Genomic DNA, 23,356 nt, shown 5'->3' with positions numbered 1-23,356 from the left:
ACAAACCTGACTCAGTTACACCAGCTCTGTCAGGAGGAATGGGCCAAAATTCACCCAACTTATTGTGGGAAGCTTGTGGATGGCTACCCGAAACGTTTCACCCAAGTTAAACAATTTAAAGGCAATGCTACCAAATACTAATTGAGTGTATGTAAACTTCTGACTCACTGGGAATGTGATGAAATAAATAAAAGCTTAAATAAATCATTCTCTCTACTATTATTCTGACATTTCACATTCATAAAATAAAGTGGTGATCCTAACTGACCTAAGACAGGGAATTTTTACTAGGATTAAATGTCAGGAATTGTAAAAACTGAGTTTAAATGTATTTGGCTAAGGTGTATGTAAACTTCCGACTTCAACTGTACATTTTAAAAGTGATATGACAAATCTGTATGACTAGGCCCACAGAGATCCTATTGAATTAATAGGGATTCTATATGTAATTCTATGATTAGGCCCTACGGGAATACATTAATTATACTTTCACCCCTGCCCTAATATCACAACCCCCTAATTCCACAACCCCATAACGAGATCGCAGCTCAATTCAGGGCGTGACGAGATGCAAATCAACCACCCAAACGGGAAATGATCATCTGCCATCTCACCAGTGTCATTTAATCTAGTTAATCTCATTACGTTTGGGCTACAGTGAGAGAGCAGGATACAGCCAGACAGAGACAGAGAAGGCATTACACACACGCACAAGCACACACACACATGCATGCTTGCATATTAATTAAGGGGAGAGTGTTGCTCTGTGCTATATATCTCATACGTCATTAAACCCTGATGAAATGAATGACTATTTATCAGCTAACACGGCGTCACACACAGAATGTATTATAAACTGCTGACTGAGCCCTCCATTTTACTCCTCTTATCTGTTCACTTAGGTTCACTATTGTCTTTGGCTGTGTCCTAAATTGCACCAACCCGGCTCTGGTCAAAAATAGTGCACTATGTAGAGAATAGCCCTGCTGACAAAAAAACAGCATAGACCAGCATAGGCTGGTGACCAGCCTTCTTTGTGTTTTCACTGGTGACCAGCCTTCTTTGTGTTTTCACTGGTGACCAGCCTTCGTTGTGTTTTCACTGGTGACCAGCCTTCTTTGTGTTTTCACTGGTGACCAGCCTTCATTGTGTTTTCACTGGTGACCAGCCTTCTTTGTGTTTTCACTGGTGACCAGCCTTCATTGTGTTTTTGCTTCGCTGTGTTTTGGACAAATAAACTGGTCACCCGCAAAACCAGCATCAAGTCACATTATGCTGGCTTGCAAAGTGATGTCTAATTCCTATTGGAATCCAGCCTGACGGGATATCCAAACATTTTTACATTTATTCACCCACAATCTGCATTCAGAATGACTGCCAGGGTTAGAACGATAAGTACGATAAATTAATTAGACTACCTAAACCATGTAAACTGGAACAACCATATCAGTAAAGGGTGCAATAAATCCAACTAATAGATTGGATTAGTTTAGAAAAATATATTTTATCCATATATATATTTTTTTGTGAATATATAAAATATATATATATATATATATATATATATTTGTATATATTTTCCTTTATTAATTTCCCCTAACCCTACCACCCATCCCCTAATTGAAGTAAACTAATGGACAACAACACTTAGGCTTCTACTTCCAGCTTATACATTTTAGGGACAATATTTTACAATAGTTGTTATTTTTAGTCCCACCCTTCAGCTCCACTCAACCCCTCCCATCTATCTCTGAACACCATCCGGTTTTGATTTCTATTTTTCAACTGTGCTGTGATGTTTCACAAAAGTTCTGAACCTTTCTATTCTCATAGTTTCTACAGATTGTAAATTAAAGACAAACATTTTGGCTTTATATTATTGATCGATTGACTATGACTTTTTAAATCACTCAGCAGTGCTATTTGCAGAGTTAGCTCCAGGTAAATGTTGCAATTCTTCTATTTATCTTTGTGTAGCATGAAAGGTGAAATACATATAATTGTGTAAATGTCTAATAGTTATGTCTAGATATTTTTCTTAAGCACTGGATAGCCTACAGACCCTATAAACAGGGTCCCTGTGAGACAAAACATTGCAGTTTTAAAGCTAATTTCCTGTAATAAAAAATATCTATACCATAGCCTATGACGTGTTTGTTACAGGTCCCAGGATTGAGACCAGGAAAACAGATATGTTTCCTGTAAAACAGGAGAAATTATGAGACAAGAGAAAGTTAGCTGGCTTCAGGAAAAGTTCTCAATAGAATTTAATAAACTTATTTTTTCCAAAAGTGTCAAGGGTCAATTATCTGGTTCATTATAATTGCTTTGTAGAAAAATATAAATTCACAGTTCTCATTATCAATAGAAAACTATATACATAAAAAATGTGACCTACTTTCATATCCTATACAGTGCTGTGAAAAATTATTTGCCCCCTTTCTAATTTTCTCTACTTTTGCATATTTTTTATACTGAATGTTATCAAATCTTCAATCAAAACCTAATATTAGATAAAGGGAACCTGAGTGAACAAATAACACAACAATTACATACTTATTTCATTTATTTCATAAACAAAGTTATGCAACACCCAATGCCCCTGTGTGAAAAAGTAATTGCCCCCTTACACTCAATAACTGGTTGTGCCACCTTTAGCTGCAATGACTCCAACCAAATGCTTCCTGTAGTTGTTGATCAGTCTCTCATGTCGCTGTGGAGGAATTTTGGCCCACTCTTCCATGCAGAACTGCTTTAACTCAGTGACATATGTGGGTTTTCAAGCATGGACTGCTCGTTTCAAGTCCTGCCACAACATCTCAATTGGGATTAGGTCTGGACTTTGACTAGGTCATTCCAAAACTTCAAATGTGTTGCTTTTTAGCCATTTTCATGTAGACTTGATTGTGTGTTTTGGATAATTGTCTTGATGCATTGACCCGGCTGCGCTTCTGCTTCAGTTCACAGACGGATTGCCTGACATTCTCCTGTAGAATTCTCTGATACAGAGCAGAATTCATGGTTCCTTCTATTAAGGCAAGTCGTCCAGGTCCTGAGGCAGCAAAGCATCCCCAAACCATCACACTACCACCACCATGCTTGACTGTTGGTATGAGGTTCTTACTTTGGACCCATGTCATCCAAAAAGTTGACTCAAGTTAGCAAAAAAGCACCTGGAAGCACCTGGATGATCATCAAGACTCTTGGAAGAATGTTCTATAGACAGATGATTCAAAAGTAGAACGTTTTGGACGACATGGTTCCAGTACTTCATCTTATCAGCCCTACAGGCACCCAGTACATTTTATGGTGATGTGGTATTCATGGCTTTGACTTCGAAAACAGATATCTGGGAATGCAGCGAGTGATTTGCCAGGGAGAGAGGTTGTGTGCCAGTGTCTACAGGGCCCTTTCATATTTCATAAATAGGATTTTGTGTCACTTCTGGTAACTTCCAGCAGAATTAACATGTGCACTGTACTAAAAGGGTGCACACATGCACGCAAACAAAGAAAGCAAGAATGTGCATGTGCACACACACATGCATAGTGACACACACACATACACACAGTCATTACATAACGTTGAATGTTTGGTAGCCCAATCATTAAATAACACTGCTCAGTGAACTATAGAGACCCTCAGGTACCTCTGCCCAGACCACAGAGATAGAGACATGATCCATTTTAGACTAACAAGAAAAAAACTTGAGAAAAACAACCCAATCCAGATACAGCCAATTAAAGGAAAGAGAGAGAGATGAGTAGATACAGCCTGTATACAGTAACAGAACAACAGACAACATAATAATGATTCATCGCTTGATTCATCATCCAGTACACAGGCTCAAACGCACAGAAACCACATACACTTCACCTGATGCACAAAATATGTATTCAAGTCAAGTGCAAAAAGCCTTCTGAGACACACTTGTTGTATTGTGGTTATGGAGTACAATGGAGTACAATCAGCTCCTGCTACCCGGAGAGAATGGATGCATTCCAAATGGCAACCTATTCCCTAAATAGTCCACTACTATTGACCAGAGCACTATAAGCCCTGTCAAAAGTAGTGCAATACATAGGGAATAGGATGCCATTCGGCACGCAAAACAAACGTTTTCTTCCCTTTTGGACAAGGATGTTATCATGTAAGGCCAGTGGCTGGCAATCAATGAAGTGCAGGCTGTTTCACTGCAGTTTCACTGAGCCACTTCAGAGACGGAGGGTTAACATTGGCCAATCACCCACAGTCTCATTGCAATTCCATGATCAAATGCAATCTCCTCTCTGCTATTCTATTCTTCAGTCTTCAGGGCAGGCAAAACTCTTTTGTCTTGAGTAGGCTAATTACCAAGTGCACAGAGGAGCTGCTGGGTGAGATCACCTATCGCCGTTCCATTTTAGAGCCTTTTCTGGGTGGCCTGAATCAGAGCTACCTCAGCTCAAAGCCCATGTATTAAGAGCAGCGGAATCGTACGTCAGGCATACGCAGATAAGAGACTATTGAAGAGAGGAAAGGGATCCCCACACAATGATAACGTTCAAGAGAAAGGAATTACATAAACCACATTAGATACTACAGTGGGGAAAAAAAGTATTTAGTCAGCCACCAATTGTGCAAGTTCTCCCACTTAATAAGATGAGAGAGGCCTGAAATTTTCATCATAGGTACACGTCAACTATGACAGACAAAATGAGATTTTTTTTTCCAGAAGATCACATTGTATGATTTTTAATGAATTTATTTGCAAATTATGGTGGAAAATAAGTATTTGGTCAATAACAAACGTTTCTCAATACTTTGTTATATACCCTTTGTTGGCAATGACACAGGTCAAACGTTTTCTGTAAGTCTTCACAAGGTTTTCACACACTGTTGCTGGTATTTTGGCCCATTCCTCCATGCAGATCTCCTCTAGAGCAGTGATGTTTTGGGGCTGTAGCTGGGCAACACGGACTTTCAACTCCCTCCAAAGATTTTCTATGGGGTTGAGATCTGGAGACTGGCTAGGCCACTCCAGGACCTTGAAATGCTTCTTACGAAGCCACTCCTTCGTTGCCCGGGCGGTGTGTTTGAGATCATTGTCATGCTGAAAGACCCAGCCACGTTTCATCTTCAATGCCCTTGCTGATGAAGGAGGTTTTCACTCAAAATCTCACGATACATGGCCCCATTCATTCTTTCCTTTACACGGATCAGTCATCCTGGTCCCTTTGCAGAAAAACAGCCCCAAAGCATGATGTTTCCACCCCCATGCTTCACAGTAGGTATGGTGTTCTTTGGATGTAACTCAGCATTCTTTGTCCTCCAAACACGACGAGTTGAGTTTTTACCAAAAAGTTCTATTTTGGTTTCATCTGACCATATGACATTCTCCCAATCCTCTTCTGGATCATCCAAATGCACTCTAGCAAACTTCAGACAGGCCTGGACATGTACTGGCTTAAGCAGGGGGACACGTCTGGCACTGCAGGATTTGAGTCCCTGGCGGCGTAGTGTGTTACTGATGGTAGGCTTTGTTACTTTGGTCCCAGCTCTCTGCAGGTCATTCACTAGGTCCCCCTTGTGGTTCTGGGATTTTTGCTCACCGTTCTTGTGATCATTTTGACCCCACGGGGTGAGATCTTGCGTGGAGCCCCAGATCTAGGGAGATTATCAGTGGTCTTGTATGTCTTCCATTTCCTAATAATTGCTCCCACAGTTGATTTCTTCAAATCAAGCTGCTTACCTATTGCAGATTCAGTCTTCCCAGCCTGGTGCAGGTCTACAATTTTGTTTCTGGTGTCCTTTGACAGCTCTTTGGTCTTGGCCATAGTGGAGTTTGGAGTGTGACTGTTTGAGGTTGTGGACAGGTGTCTTTTATACTGATAACAAGTTCAAACAGGTGCCATTAATACAGGTAACGAGTGGAGGACAGAGGAGCCTCTTAAAGAAGAAGTTACAGGTCTGTGAGAGCCAGAAATCTTGCTTGTTTGTAGGTGACCAAATACTTATTTTCCACCATAATTTGCAAATAAATTCATTAAAAATCCTACAATGTGATTTTCTGGAAAAAAAATTCTCAATTTGTCTGTCATAGTTGACGTGTACCTATGATGAAAATTACAGGCCTCTCTCATCTTTTTAAGTGGGAGAACTTGCACAATTGGTGGCTGACTAAATACTTTTTTCCCCCACTGTATGTGATGTCATGGTCGAAGAGTAAGCGTATGGAAAATTAATTATATTTAAAAAATGTCAAGAAGAACAATCAAAGTATCAATGGTATTCCCAATACCTGAAATGTAAACACTACAAGACAATATACACTGAGTATACCAAACATTATGAACACATTCCTAATATTGAGTTGCACTCCCCACTTTTGCCCTCAGAACAGCCTCAATTTGTTGGGGCACGGACTCTACAAAATGTTGAAAGCGTTCCACAGGGATGCCCATGTTGACTCCAATGCTTCCCATAGTTGTGTCAAGTTGGCTTGATGTCCTTTGGGCGGTGGACCATTCTTGATAGATATGGGAAACTGTTGAGCGTGTAAAACCCAGCAGCGTTGCAGTTCTTGGCATCTACTACCATATCCCTTTTAAAGGCACTTAAATATTTTGTCTTGCCCATTCACCCTCTGAATGGCACACATACACAATCCATGTCTCAATTGTCTCAAGGCTTAAAAGTCCTTATTTAACCTGTCTTCTACCCTTCAACCTGAATACATTTTAATGCTTTGTATACTCAGTGTATAATCTCTCGCTTTAGTTTAATCAGTGCACATCTGAGATTACCTTGAAGTGAATACCATAACATTTAGCTAATCAGCTAAGTTAGAAATAGTAATAGTATACAGGCTGTTTTACAGTATACAGAAGACAATAAAGCAACTTTTCTGGCTTGAGACACAAAGCTACATAGAACACACACACACTGTCACCAAACCCCAGCCACTCGCATATGTTTTCACACACGTTCAGATTAGAGTACCCAGACCGTCAGAGAGACAGAGAGGGTGCTGCTGGGAAATCTCTAACAGCTGTCTCCCTCCCTTTTATCCATCAAAGCGTGCGTAGGGACAAAATGTGAAGCTGGTTGCTAGGTGACCACTGTGACATATTACGACGTGCGTGAACCCTGGACATCCATCAGCATGTGTAGTGAACGAATGAACAGGTCCCCACCATCGCTAATGAGATTGTATTTACATTCTATAGTAAGAATGTATTTACAAGAATCCAAATTACCCAATGAATAGGAAGTATAATGATTTGACTGGCTATTCATTGGGTAATAATGGTGATTCTTGTAAATACATTGTCATTTTTTCAGACTCAATCTCCCCTGCTTTCCCTTGGGGACAATGTAACACTGAACAACGGCATCATTCTAAAGCTTGGATTGAATTAATTACTACAATATCAACAACTAAACAATTAAGAGACAGTTGGCAATGTTAGTAAGTGGCTAACATGCATACACACACAATTCACTTTCCTCCTATCCTCAAAATAGGTTACACCATGCCGAGTTATTTACTTTAGTGACAGGTTGTGTGGTTATTAGGCTATGAGGTAACTCCAAGGCATGCCCTGCAGTCTCTGGGCTACTGTCCACAAAGAACAACTCACTGTCCATGAGATAGTCACGGTCATGGCCACAAAGAGAGCAGAGCAGAGCACTGCAGAGGGCTGAGATGGGCTGAGTCTCTAATATCAATACAGTACCAGGTAAAGGGAGAGAATGTGCTCAACTCTTATCCTCTTGCGTAAATAACTGAAATGGTGTTTGAAAACAACAAAACATTTAACAAAAAGGCCAGTTGCAATTGAAGACTTGTTTTAATTTTCTTTCCCTTTTTTGCCAAAACAGTGGTGGGGATAAGACTTTGTTATTGTTTCAACTTCAGATTGCCCCTTTAAACACTGAAAATATGTTCCTTCTTCTTCACACACACACACACACACAAACACACCTACGTCCACCCCCCGCCCTCACAAACACACACACACACACCATCACCTTTCACACTGAAAATCTGTTCCTGCGGGGAACATAACATCAGTGCTAAACATAAGCTAGATTCTAGGTTATTTCAAGCAGCTGCTGTGTTCTCTGTGAGAGGAGAGAAAGGCACACAGACCGATAAGAGCTCCTCATCCAACGGGGAGGTAAAGACCATTGGAGGGCCACTGCTAAGAGCTTCTGTATTGTTGTGAGGATGCACTGAGGTTGTGTCCCAAATGGCATTCACTATATATTTTTGACCAGGGCCCATAGGGAATGGTCAAAAGTAGTGCACTATGTAGATAATAGGATGACATTTGGGACTCGGCCTGAGTCCTTTTATCAATAATGCTGAAACACTCTCAGAGAGAGAGGCTGTTCAAACAAACAATGCTTGATTGTGACTGCCTCACATCCGACCTGAACGTCAGGTGAATATGAATGTTAAATTGTATATCTGAGCAATGATACACTGAGTGTACAAAACAGTAAGAACACCTTCCTAATATTGAGTACCCCCCACCCTTGGATGCTGGCCCATGTTGACTCCAATGCTTCCCACAGTTCTGCCAAGTTGGCTTGATGTCCTTTGGGAGGTGGACCATTCTTGATACACAGGGGAAACTGTTGAGCGTGAAAAACGCAGCAGCGTTGCAGTTGTTGACACAAACCAGTGCACCTGGCATCTACTACCATACCCCGTTCAAAGGCACTTAAATATTTTGTCTTGCCCATTCACCCTCTGAATGGCACACATACACAATCCATGTCTCAATTGTCTCAAGGCTTAAAAATCCTTCTTTAACCTGTCCACCCCTCCTTCATCTACACTGATTGATGTGGATTTAAAAAGTGACATCAATAAGGGATCATAGCTTTCACCTGGATTTACCTGGTCAGTCTATGTCACGGAAAGAGCAGGTGTTCTTAATGTTTTGTATATTTTCAATTGGTTAAATTGGAGCCTGAATACATTTGAATGTGTATGTAACACCTATACAGTATGTGGTGGGATCACTAAACCTTAACATATGTGGAGGTCCGTTTGACCATGGCCATCCAGGCCAGCAGCACTGTCATATTATCTCCACTACCAGACCCATACATACATATTCATGTTAAATATACGTCCACTATGTGCATTAACAAACCATATTACAACCAATGAAAAGCTGACATTTACATTGACATTTTAGTCATTTAGCAGACGCTCTTATCCAGAGCGACTTACAGTTAGTGACATAAGCTCACTGACTACAGTACTCTGTTTACTGGGCTTTGACGGAACGCCTATGTGTGCTACTTGCAAAGACAACAGAGAAAGAGTAGGCTACAACCGTGATGAGAAAATAAGAGGAGAGGTGAGAGGAGACTAAATAGATTCATTCAATATACATATACAAAATACATATACATGTGGTGTGGGTATTTTCTTTCCAACATACAGCTATACGCTACGGTGCTAAAGTAAGCAAACACGCTGTAAAAGAGACAATCAGAGATTCAGCACCATTGAAGTGGACAGCGACTGTATCAGAATTCTGAAGTTCAGCACCACATGACAGTGGACAGCATCTACAATTTGCGCTACTGTCACAGTGGACAACATTGGATCACCAGAATAACCTGGGCTACAGTGTCACAACCGGTTATTGGGTTATATGCCTGGGACAACCAACTACAAAGCGGCGTTGGTCTGCTTCTTTAGATTAAGTCCTGGCTGACCAACATCTGTAATAAATGGAGCTGCCAAAACCAGAGGTCACCCAAAGAAAAACAACACACTGAGATTTGGCTCTAGCTTGCTCACAGCGAAAACAACAATGGATAGTAACTAAGGCTGTGACAAATGGAAAAAAAATCTTAACGTTTAAACAACAATATTTTTTTGCGGTTTTCCGTTAAAACAATATGAAAAATTCATACAATTCCACCTGACGGTTTGGGTCTCACGGTGCGTCCCTTTCAGATGGTTGAGCATTGCACCTGTACTACCATTATTGTACCTCAATTTGGGCTGACCCCATTTAATGTTTGGTCAATAGGCTGTTGGTCGACCAATACTTTTTTTAGTTGAGCTGTCTAAAATATATCTATTTTTTATGGCACATGAGACACCTGTCTGATTCACGTATGTCTAATCCATTGCGGATGCCGCGGGGATGGAACACCAGTATCAGCACTAGTACATTTACCGTTAGTTACCATAATAATAATAATAATAATAATGTTTGTTTGGTTACGGTAATTTTTGTTAATGCATTCAATATATTATTATTACAGTCTTTTATCGTTCTCATTGTCGGAGTGGACACTTGTTTGCGGACCGCACAACCTAGGCTACACTTGTGAGGAACACGTTTTGGTTAATTTCATTCCATTTAGGAGTTGTCAATTTATTCATTGTCGTTTGTTTGTAGCGCTCCTGTTGAGTAAGGATGCGCACCTGATTATACATAGAAGTAGGCCTAGGCTACCCGGCCTGCGTGCAAATGTGGAACTTCTCAAAGTATTTTTTTCTTCACCTCAAACAGCAAGTAAAAAAGTATGTTTTTACATCCATTGAGAATGACAATAGTTTCTCAACGTAGCCTATTTGAAAATTCTTTCCAGCTCTCATTCGATAACCACTAAGAGTGAAAGGGGGGGAGAATGTCATGCTCTGATCCAGTGGAAAAGTTATATAATAGGCCTACCTGATTACTTATTATAATTTGTGCAAACAGCATACAGCTACTGTATGTCTGTCCGGAGCTCACTGGAGCTGGAAACTTTGAGGGCCCAGAATATGTTATACAATGTCACAAGTTTGCTAGCTCCAGCTTCAGGCCGGACCAAAATAAATAGTTGATACAACGTTTCAAGTTCCTTGCAGACAGGCTATGCGTAGAATTTTGATGAACCACATGATTTTGAGATACGAAGACTTTATTATAAATGAAATTAAACTGTTCCATGAAAATGTGTATATAAAAATCAGAACTGCCAAGCAGATCGGTAGAAATGGTAAGATAAATTGGCACTCCAAATGGAAATGGTTGCCGACCCCTGGTGTAGCCTATTAGGAGCGCAACAGCAGGAGCGTAACAGAAGAATCTGCGAAAGCCAGAAACAGCGGGAGGAAGAGGGTCTGGAACAGGTTTCTTTTCTTCTGGTTAGGCTATCTTGATCTCTGGCTCTCTCAAGTCATTTGCGTGTCTTAATTATTTAATCACAGTGTGCTTAAAGCATCAGACAAGCTCAGTAGCCTACATATAGCTGATTTTATTAAAATACATAGGGTGTGTCTATATAGGGAAACAGACATGTTTTAAAATGTAAGAACAGACGATTAGGTCAACCAAGATTTTTTCTTTGTCGGGGACAGCCCTAACCTGAATTCCACCTCGCAAAGTTTGCATGTCACCATCTTCTCATTTAACTTCTCAAAGTATTTCCATACAGGACCTCAGGGTACTCCAGGCAGAGCAAAATTCAGTTGGTGGTACAGTAACTGAAAAAGGTTGGGAACTACTGGGCTAGGATATTCTACATGCAACGGACCGAAGACTGAACACACACTTCCATCCTTAGCATAGAGAAAGAGCAGGCGAGCCAGCGCGGGGGTGAGAGAGGAGGGGGCAGGCAGATACACACACACACATAACACACACACGCATACCGACACAACACAAACATACATTCATACACATTACACACACTACTACTGTTTTTTATTTGACTGTTATTATTATCTATCCTGATGCCTAGTCACTTTACCCTGCCTTCATGTACATATCTACCTCAAATACCTCCTACCCCTGCACATTGATCTGGTACTGGTACTCCTTGGATATAGCTCCATTCTTGTGTGTTTTATTTTATTCCTCTTCTGTTACTATTTAATTTTAATTTTAATTTTTAAACTCTGCATCATTGGGAAGGGCACAAAAGCAAGCATTTCACTGTAAAGTCTACACAAGTTGTATTCGGCGCATGTGACTGTCACGACTTCCTCCGAAGCTGCCTCCAGTGACGAGTACTGAGGATACGAAGTGGCAGGACGCAGATGCAGGAATCAACAATGTAAAGGTTTACTTAACACTGAGCAAGAGAAAAACAAAGAGTGAGTACACAACAAGACACTAACAATCACACACACAACACAACACTGAACAGTCCAGGGCTATATAGGGGTGGTGATAAGATGATGAGGTGCAGGTGCGCTGGAGGTGATTAGGGTGCGTTGGATTTCCATTCCGGTGTTGCCGAGGTGGTGCGCTCAGACTGGTGGCTCAGTAGACCGGCGAATCAGAGTGCCGGAGGGGAGCAACGGGAGGAGACGTGACACCTCCTCTCCTTGTTCGGGCATGCTTCGGCGTTCGTCGTCACCGGCATTCTAGCAACTGCCGCTCCTCATCTCATCATTCCATTTGTTTTGTCTAGTTTCTACACACACCTGGTTCAAAGCCCCTCATCAGTACTTGTATAAGTATTCCCTCTGCCCCCCATGTCTTTGTGTGTGATTGTTTATTGTGGAGATGACGATAGCTCTGTGGAGTTTTCTATATTTGTATCGCCGGGATATTCACCCGTGTGCTTTGTTTTCTCCAGTGCGTTGTTATACCGCACTGTAGAGTTTTACGCATTGCTGCGTACCGCTGTATTTGCCAAATAAACCATTTATTCTGTGATTTACCCTCCTGCACCTGACTCTATCCAAATCACCCAATACGGAATCACACACCCAACAGCATGGAGTCAGCAGGAGCGGGGAATATGCCTGGAGTCGTTGATCGGGTCCGGGAGCATTCCAACATGTTAGCCACCTTGGTCGAAGCGATGGATCGGGTTCTCCAGGTCATCCAGCGCCTGGAGAGAAGAGGACCCGACCCTGCGGAACCAGCTGAGCGACTGGACACAGCCACCCACACCCCAGCTTCCAGAGGTATTCACCTGTCTCGACTGAGGGAGTACGACGGGACAGTGGCCCGCTGCCAGGGTTTTTTCCTCCTGCAGTTGGACCTCTATTTTACCACCATCAGCCCGGCTCCATCGGGTCGGGAGAAGGTATCAGCCCTGGAGTGGGCAAACGCGGTCTGGAGTGAAGGAGTGAAGCAGCGAGGAGGCTGAACCCTCGCCAGGCCAGGTGGGCCTTGTTCTTCACCCGGTTTGATTTCACGCTGTCGTACATACCAGGCACAAAGAACGTGAAGGCAGACACACTGTCACGGCTGTACGAAACAGAGGAGAGGCCCATAGACAACACCCTCATACTCCCGTCCTCCTGCATTGTGGCGCCGGTAGTATGGGCGATGGACGCGGATATAGAGCGGGCGTTACGCACAGAGCCATCTCCACCTCAATGCCCAGCTGGGTTGCATACGTGCCGTCTATTGTCTGTGATCGTCTTATCTATTGGGCACACACGTCCCCCTCCTCTGGTCACCCAGGCATCGGCCGTACAGTGCGCTGCCTGACCGGGAAGAACTGGTGGCCTACCTTGGCTAAGGACGTGAGGGTGTACGTCTCCTCCTGCTCGGTGTGCGCCCAGAGTAAGGCACCTAGGCACCTTCCAACGGGTAAGTTACATCCATTACCAGTTCCACAACGGCCATGGTCCCACTTATCGATTGACTTCTTAACTGATCTTCCCCTATCTCATGGTAACACCACCATCCTGGTCGCTGTGGACCGCCTTTCTAAACCCTGCCGCCTCCTTCCTCTGCCCAGTCTCCCCATGGCCCTGCAAACTGTGGAAGCCCTGTTTACTCACGTCTTCCGGCACTACGGGGTGCCAGAGGACATAGTGTCTGACCGGGGTCCCCAGTTTACTTCTAGGGTCTGGAAGGCGTTCATGGAACATCTGGGGGTCTCGGTCAGCCTGACCTCTGGGTTTCACCCCGAGTCTAATGGGCAGGTGGAACGGGTGAATCAGGATGTGGGTAGGTTCCTGCTGTCCTACTGCCAGGACCGGCCGGGGGAGTGGTTGGTATTCTTGCCATGGGCCGAACGTGCCCAGAACTCTCTCCGCCACTCCTCCACTAACCTATCTCCATTTCAATGTGTTTTAGGGTATCAGCCGGTCCTGGCACCGTGGCATCAGAGCCAGACCGAAGCTCCTGCGGTGGACGACTGGTTTTGGCGCGCAGAGGAGACGTGGAACGCTGCCCACGTCCACCTCCAGCGCGCCGTGCATTGCCAGAAAGCCAATGCTGACCGCCACCGCAGTGAGGCCCCGGTCTTTGTACCGGGTGATCGGGTCTGGTTCTCGACCCGGAACCTGCCCCTCCGCCTGCCCTGCCGGAAGCTGAGCTGAGCTGAGTTTGTGGGTCCGTTGAAAGCTCTCCTGAGGAGAGTAAACGAGGTTACGTATAGGTTATTACTCCCTCCTGATTATCGTATTAACCCCTCGTTCCATGTGTCTCTCCTCATGCCGGTGGTGGCTGGTCCGCTCCAGGAGTCTGAGGTGCGGGAGGTCCCTTCGCCCCCTCTGGACATCGAGGGGGCCCCGGCGTACTCCATCCATTCCATCCTGGATTCGAGGCGTCGGGTGGGGGGCCTTCAGTACCACGTAGAGTGGGAGGGGTACGGTCCGGAGAAGCAGTGCTGCGTCCCGGTGAGGGATATCCTCGATCCCTCCCTGTTGCCGGATTTCCACTGTTGCCATGCAACGCGTCCTCCTGGCCGTCCCCGAGGCCAGTGTCGGCGCGCTGCTGGAGCTGCGCGTCAAGCGGGGGGTACTGTCACGACTTCCTCCGAAGCTGCCTCCTCTCCTTGTTCGGGCAGGCTTCGGCGTTCGTCATCACCGGCCTTCTAGCCACTGCCGCTCCTCATCTCATCATTCCATTTGTTTTGTCTTGTTTTTACACACACCTGGTTCATATCCCCTCATCAGTACCTGTATAAGTATTCCCTCTGCCCCCCATGTCTTTGTGTGTGATTGTTTATTGTGGAGGTGACGATAGCTCGGTGGAGTTTTCTATATTTGTATCGCTGGGATATTCACCCGTGTGCTTTGTTTTCTCCAGTGCATCGTTATACCGCACTGTAGAGTTTTACGCATTGCTGTGTACCGCTGTATTTGCCAAATAAACCATTTACTCTGTGTTTTACCCTCCTGCACCTGACTCCATCCAAATCACCCGCTACAGTGACAAATACAATTTGATTTGGTAATCTTTATATCGCAAAGTCTTGTCTTGCATGCCTTGCAAATTCACCAAAGTAGCCTAAAGTTCGCCTCGTCCTCTCTGGTTTTATATATGTAATTTCCTAATAGTAACAGATCACTGATGGAGTGAAGGGAATAAGAGACAGATTACTCTGAGGTCCCAAACACACCCATTTGTAGAGCAGCACCCTCTCTCCCTGAAGACAGGCGATAAACCTTCACCTACACATCCCCAAGAGAAGCACCCTCTCCACCCGACAGGCTTTAAAACCTCCATCTCCATCCCCGTCCCAAGGCCAGTATTGACTGGACCATTAAACATGGGTTTACTGGCAGCCTGCAAGGTCATTGGAGGTGGTCTGGAGGGGATGACCGAGCAGAGCACCAAAACACACAAGAGTAAGCTGTGAACTCCCGAGACTGCCATTGTCCCCCAACCAGGGCACAGAGTTGCTGTAATGTCATCATAATATTTGACAGGAACTTACTGTTGAGCTAAATCATTTAATATTTCATTTGAAATACTGTACATTCTTGGCCAGTTCGATTACATCAAATCAAGATCAAATCTTATTCTGAGGAATAATCACCAAAAATAAAAGTGTGACAAATATTAAAGCTTCCCATGACTAATAGAATATAATAGCACAATAACAACTTCGATTGCAAAGGGACAATTCCCTGGGGCTATCTCTATCTTGTCTATACAGTATTATGTGAAGTGGTAGGATGATATTAGTTTAGCTGCAAGACAAACACTCTATTCTACACTGTTAAAATGAAGTGCTTTGTAACACCAAAACTAGTTGGAACTGAGCTGCCACCAATGCGGAGACAAAACCTTAACTTTGCTGTAGTATTGAAACACATCATCCTGAGATGTTTTGAAACAAGGCAGAATTAGAAACCTTCTCTTCTATGTATAATTAGAAACCTTCTCTTCTATGTGTAATTAGATACTTTCTCTTCTCTGTATAATTAGATAATTCTCTTCTATGTGTAATTAGATACATTCTCTTCTATGTATAATTAGCTACCTTCTCTTCTATGTGTAATTAGATACCTTCTCTTCTATGTGTAATTAGATACCTTCTCTTCTATGTGTAATTAGATACCTTCTCTTCTATGTGTAATTAGATACTTTCTCTTCTATGTATAATTAGATACCTTCTCTTCTGTGTAATTAGATACCTTCTCTTCTATGTATAATTAGATACCTTATTTTCTATGTGTAATTAGATACCTTCTCTTCTATGTGTAATTAGATACATTCTCTTCTATGTATAATTAGATACCTTCTCTTCTATGTATAATTAGATACCTTCTTTTCTATGTATAATTAGATACCTTCTCTTCTATGTATAATTAGATACCTTATCTTCTATGTATAATTAGATACCTTATCTTCTATGTATAATTAGATACCTTCTCTTTTGGTGTCGTTTCCTCTAAAGCTTCTAAACACTATTATGGTGTTTCACATCCTGTCTAGTGTAGAATTACATAACTTCTTCTGTAGTATTTTAATGTTTAACATTGATTTATGTATCTGATCATTTGCCAGTTTAACCCATTTTGGCAGGCATTGTTGAGCTCTGTGGTCAATTCACCAGCAGTAACTAGAGGTTTTACAGCAAACATTGCAGGATAGTGTATTTACCTCTACCATTTAAAGAAGGAAATGTGGGAATGGGTGGTCTCATCATTGAATGTCATTTTGCCTGACGGTTTTAATATCCATTCATCATGATCCATTACGCCTCATGGCACAACAAGCTGCTTAATACTAATATAGAAGTATAATTTTCTTTCTTCAAACATGCATACAATGTGTAAAATAATCATAAAGTCTGAAAATGTTTAAATACACACAATCCTTTAAAAACATAGCCACGTGGCAAAACCAGACTTCCAATGAGTTAAATCATTCAATTTCCTCTATATTTGGTTATCCTCATAAAATATACTTACATTTTGAGCAACATTTTAAGTTGGATTAATTCTTCAATGTTTTGGTAAAATCATATACATATATATACATATATACATATATATATATATATTTTGTCAATTTCAATTCACCCCAGACATTTTTTTTACAGTGTGGCTGTCTGGTTGAGTGTGTCAAATTCTAATGACACTCCATTGAAGTCAGTTGTTGAATTTCCACTTCCACCTGTTCCACTTTCACCCCTTCTCTGTTTCCTCCTGTTTCCAATCTGTCTAAATAAATAAATCATTGAAAAAATGAAGGTGGAATTCCACAAAAACGTATTCTCCATAGGCCCTTATCATCAATTCATATGTAGGCTACAAACCATGTGCATTTCTAAACCATTTGACTATATGAGATACAGTCTGCAAAAAACATATTTTTGTGTGTTCTGAATAACCACTTTGGGTGTTTCAGAGTACTTCTATTCTGTTTTTAAAACACTTTCTGTGTATCATAACACTTACACATTGGGTTTACATTCAAACACCCGCCAAACACTACTTTTCATGGTTTCATTACACAATCACTGTGTTTTGAGTATTTCTATTCTTACAGTATAGTTCATGTTTTCCCCCTTTTTTGTAACATCATCACCATCCTGCTCTGTATCCATGAATACTACATCTGTATGCTCTAGGAAGACAGATGGCCAATCATTATCTCCCCTCTATTCTGCCTTATACTACAAAATGACTTCCACCCATCCCTGTTGAAGTAACCATAGAAATACAATATCATTCTAGTTCTGTTGAAGTAACACTGAAGAACACTGAGTTGGAGTTCTGAATTTTGCGGGCAAAATGTATTTGTTTTGCTGACATAGAACTGAAGTGACAGCCATGGAAAAATGATTAACTGGAACTGCCCTCTCCTCTCCCCAGTCTGTTCAAGCATGAATTCATTCATTAATTCATCTGACCTACTATACCAGAGGGTCTGTGCAACCACAACCTGTGGTGGTCAAGTGTTAGACAATGCATTAAAGAAATAAAGCATTTAGGTGAGGTACTGTTCTGACAAACGGAAGATATATCCACAGCAAGAAGAGATGAGTGCTAGGCAATACTATGTTCCGTGTTCAAGTGGAAATGTAATCCACAGTGGCTGCCTGAGTTAGCCTGGAATGTAACTGTTCATCTTGTTCTGTTTAGGAAACAACAGTGAAGCGGAACAGTTTGGATTTCAGGCTATGCTTGGGTATGAACTCAATCACCTTACAACCAAAAAGACTGACCGATAAAATTGGACAGTGTACTACAAAGAAGTGACTCTGAGCACACCTCTGAGGACATTACAGTAGTTTAGGAGGGGAGCAGACAGCGCTTCAACCAAAATGAGATGAGGTGCAGCCAAAAAACATAATCTCTTTCAATACAGTAGCTTAGTATTCCTTATTTCAGCATTAACAGAACACAGATTTCTCATTAAGTATGTGCATGAGGAAACATTCTGGAGCTTATCCAGACTTTTATAACTCACTTTCAGAGGTTCAGCTCATTTGGAGGCCCAGAAAACTATGCCACAATGTGCTGTTCTGTACTGAAAGCCATGATTTTCTGGGACAAACAAAACTCTAAATGATAAATGGAGTAAACTACCCTAAATTCCCACAAAAGAGACCCATGCTTATGGAGCTTGTCGGGCCCACATTCATAAATGTATTCAGACAGACCTCCCATCAAGTTTCAAACATATCATCACAAATTCTTCACACTGAAAAGGAATCTTCCAAGTCCAGGAAGGAACGTGTGAATCCTCACATCCTATCTCCTCGCCTCTTTCTCAACCGTTTTGGAGAAGTAGGTCCAAGGTCCCTCCCATCAGACCCTCTTTTCCAATGCATTTTATGGAGGCAAGGTGAGAGGATGCAAGCAATCGAGGAGAAATGAATTGAGAAAGAGACTCTGCTTCCTTACCTCGATGAGGAAGTCTCCGTTGCGAAGCCCCGCCCGCCATGCAACCCCGCCCTCGTCCACAGACTCCAGGTACTGCAGGGCGGGGAAGGCAGGGGTGGGAGTGAACTCCTCTATAGGCGTGTCCGCTGGAGGGGTGGGGGAGCAGGTGCAGACAACATCCCAGGTAAAGTCAGAGAGAGAAGAGAAGGTGAGAAATGCAAGGCAGCAATATCACTGGGACAGTATCATTACAGCACATTATTACACATATGTAATACAGGTAATTCAACAAAACATCACCTCGGGAAATTCAACACAACAGTGTAACGTATAACAGACACCTTTGAATGTCAACATTCAAAACAGACACCATCAGGGAAATGGAAAACATTTTTTACTGGACCAAATAATATGAAAACGTTGCAAACTCTGTTGCATACACATGTACGCACAAACACATGTACACGGAAGATGTACATATATATTGACGATATACAGTAATACATGCAGGGACAGCATTACAACAATGCTACAGTAACATTTGTATTTGAATGGATCATCATAATGCAATGTAATTATCAGTAAGACACTAAAAAGCTTGCATGTAGACAACAATGGCAATGTAATCACAGCTAAGTGGCACAATCATGCTGTCTGGCCAGGGACAGCGACAGAGACTGTGGGCTAGGGCTGGGGCTGGGGAGACGCATCATTCACCGCTCCACTCTGTTCCTACTAAATTACCTGCACTGACTGTGTACAGTTCAGTAGAGAGCTGTGTGTGTGCGTGTGCGTGTGTGTGTGTGTGCGTGCGTGTGTGTGCGTGCGTGAGAGAGAGAGAGAGTCTCAAACTGCAGACACTGACAAACTGCAGATCTGACAGGAGCCCATGCATATAATACAAAACTAAACTGACCATCTAAAAAAATACAAATATCAGCAAAGTCACAACAATGCTTCCTTTAGTTTGGATGTTGCAGATTGCTACAGATGTTACAAGAATACTGTGTAGCATCTTTCTCCTGCAGAACTGAAGTCACAGCACCTCCAAGAAACCAGTGGTGACAAGTGACACTTGCAATAAATCAGCCATGTGTTTTAAGAAAACTCCAAGGACAGTTGTTAGTCTGCTCATTCAATACAGTAGCTTATGTTCGTTGCTATTCTATGGAGCAGAGGCAGAGGCTCTGGGTATGTGATTTGAATTGACTGTCTACTTTATCAGAAACAAACGTTTGTGATGGAGAAGCTGTTTAATTCAACAGAATATCAATAGTTCCTCAGTTGATATAGGCTCCAATACTAAACGTATTATGTTGGTCACACAAAACATGATAAAGGGCCAGAGCTGACTTGAGAATGAGCTACAACACAAAAACTATCACACTGTCGCCAACAGAAAAAAAAAGTATTGGAATTTGTATTGAAGTAAGTGGGTGTTCAAAACAGCGTGGGTGGATAATAAGCAATATGTGCGTGATTCTCATCACTGACGCGACAGAAACAAATATTGCAACGTGGACGGGGGCTGACACATGAACATAACAAGGGAGCAACAGACAGACACTGAGTTAAGGTCCGTCTCCTACCTTTCGCCCCTCGCAGCACAAACCCGAATCCCTCATTATCCTTCTTCTGTAGAACTACCGTCTTCTCGTCAATAACACAGTCGCTGTGGAGAAAATTCCGCGCAAAGCGACCGTTATTACTAAATCCTATCATCCTCATCATAGCCACAGCTGCTCGCCCCGAGTGCTTCATTAATCAACTATAATAATGAATGATGCTCCGTGCATAGATGTTACAGCGACAGCGCACCGTCACCGTGCTCCTCCAAAGATTAAGTCCACCTTTGCCGAAAACGTTGATGTAAAAAAAACGGGCGGAGCCGGAGACAGTGGATGTCGGTAGAGAGAAACATTTCCACCCAAAGGAGACCAAAATCAAAAGCGGATAACGTTAGAGAAAAAAACAGCTGGGGAAAAGCAAGCGGCTCTGGGAAGGAGGGAGGGAGGGAGCGGTGAGGGGTAGCCTATAGGGTGCAAAGCTGAGTGGATGAATGAACGAAGGAATGAATGAATGAATGAATGAAGACAGGACATTTGGAGTGATTTATTTCAATTTAGTGGAAGCGACCACCCATAGCCTGCCTATCAAATGTATTTAATTCCTCAGTAGGCAGTATCCTATAGTGTATGCAACATGGTCTCAGAGCATTTCGTATTATTCTGTGTATACAGCAATATCTGGATGACAACTGCATCAGGCAGCCTATGCTGTTGTGTCATTTATGAAAGCTGAGAAGAGTTAGGCTATATTAACCTACTTAATGTGTTTGCAAAATTGCACACAGACAAGTATGCAGTAATGTGATTTATTGGAGTGAATAGCCTATAACTAAACAAATAATCATAGGCTAACACATACACTGTCACACCAATATTGTGCCAAAAGAAAGCATACACGATTTGGTGAAAAGGCTAAAAAAGAAATTAAATAAAAACTCATTATTTTCACAAGAATTTGCTGAATTTCATTCTCAAGAACACCTGGAGTAGAAGTACTTAACCATTTCAGATGCATGGACAATCTAAATGTCATTCTTCCAATCTAGTAGGCCTATGCTTGAATAAAAACAGTAGGTCAGTCTAATTGCCATAAACTAGGCAACACAAGTAGACATCATTCCAGAATTAGTATCGTGTTCCATGCCGGTGGTGATGGTGGGATGCTTGGTTGCCATGGTAACACGCTCTACTTTGAGCTACTGATCAGAATGGTGTTAGTCATAGTATTCCAGGAACAAAGTGGACCTATAGGTCATCGTAGCGCAGGGTTTCCTAAACTCAGTCCTCTGGACCCCAAGGGGTGAAGGTTTTGTTTTTGCCCTCGAACTACACAGCTGATTCAAATAATCAACTAATCATCGAGCTTTGATGATTTGAATCAGCTGTGTAGTGCTAGGGCAAAAAAACAAAATGTGCACACCGAGTTTGGGAAACGCTGTCATAGTGCAACAAGGATATGGTAGATTCTGCAGAATAACTGAAGTGTACTGCAGAATAACTGAAGTGTACTGCAGAATAACTGAAGTGTACTGCAGAATAACTGAAGTGTACTGCAGTTGAACTGAAGTTATACTGCACTCTTACTGCAATCTTTTTTGTAAGGGTGTTCTACATGTAATACAGGGATTATAGACCTTCAGGAAACAGAGTAAATGAATGTATATTCCAATATCCTAGTATGAACCCTAAAGGCTACAGTAAAATCTATCAATACATGAAGACACATTCCAATGCAGACAGTATCTGCCAAGCTAATCAGTAGGAGTTTCCTTTCTGATTCATTTATTGAGAGATTGTACTGTAGCTTGGACATCAAAGTTGGCCTACAGACTCTTGAAGAGATTACATTAATTTATTGGAGCAGTGCAACTGGTCAAGAGAATTTTAAAAAATGAAATCCCCCCTAATACAGAGGAATCCCCAAAGATGTCGTTCATTGAGCAAACCAGAATCCTGGCCAGGTTTACAGAGAGGCTCTGTCCCTATAGCCTGGTACCAGATCGGTTTGTTTCGTGCTGAGTTGGCAAGACCCAGATCTGCTATGCTATGCTGAGTTGGCAAGACAGCAGCAACAGATCTGGGACTAGGCTGAAGTCCCTCACCTCTGTCACCCGCCATGCCAGAGCAGATGAGCAGAGCAGCATGCAACCAGCCTTCACAGCACTGCTACCAGGGACTCTGTCTGTGTATCCATGACAACCTACTTTGCTCTTTACACTTGCTGCACTGGTTGGTGGGTATATTAGTACTGTTGGATGGAGGAGGATATCTCTCTCTCTCTCTTTCTCTCTCTTGGTCTCTCCCTCTCTCTCGGTCTCTCCATCTCTGTCTCTCTTTCTATTGCTTTCTCTCTCTTTCTCTCTGCTCATGAATGATCTTGTATAGGCCTGGTATGTGCTTTAAAATCAATTCATTTTATCAGGTATGTAGGCTAATGCACGTGCTGCAATATTGTCTCAATGGGATGTTCATCAGTTAAAACATGTAGTTAACGCATGCTTTCTCATGTAGACGGCTCCCCGAGAAGAAGCTGAGGACATTGTGGATGGAGTGCTTTCTTTCCTAGGTACAGTTTTTTAGTTTGTTACTGTTTGCATAACATTCCCGGCATCGAATGCCCAAGAGCGAACAAGCAAGGCCCCGAGCTCAAGCATTTCTTACATCACCATCCATCTGACAGCGAGAAGTTTCACACACACATACTCCCACCCAGCCTATCTCCTCTCCTGTGGAGACACATACACAC

The 23,356-nt window shown here is 42.4% G+C and overlaps 1 protein-coding gene across 1 annotated transcript in view; it reads right to left on the bottom strand.

Moving 5' to 3' along the window:
* The window catches only part of LOC121577180 (SH3 and multiple ankyrin repeat domains protein 2-like), a 155,502-nt gene that overhangs the window by 30,228 nt on the left and 101,918 nt on the right, over positions 1 to 23,356 (bottom strand). Inside the window, exons 15-16 of the mRNA XM_041890946.2 lie at positions 20,632 to 20,714; positions 19,064 to 19,188 (exon numbers count right to left, since the gene is read on the bottom strand). Coding sequence (XP_041746880.2) covers positions 19,064 to 19,188; positions 20,632 to 20,714 — 208 coding nt within the window. The remainder of the gene's footprint in view (positions 1 to 19,063; positions 19,189 to 20,631; positions 20,715 to 23,356) is intronic.

This window comes from Coregonus clupeaformis, chromosome 11, assembly GCF_020615455.1.
Source record: "Coregonus clupeaformis isolate EN_2021a chromosome 11, ASM2061545v1, whole genome shotgun sequence".
In the NCBI taxonomy this organism is placed as follows: Eukaryota; Metazoa; Chordata; class Actinopteri; order Salmoniformes; family Salmonidae; genus Coregonus; species Coregonus clupeaformis.
The sequence above is the reverse complement of the archived record's forward strand: the minus strand, read 5'-3'. Positions and strand labels throughout refer to the sequence as shown.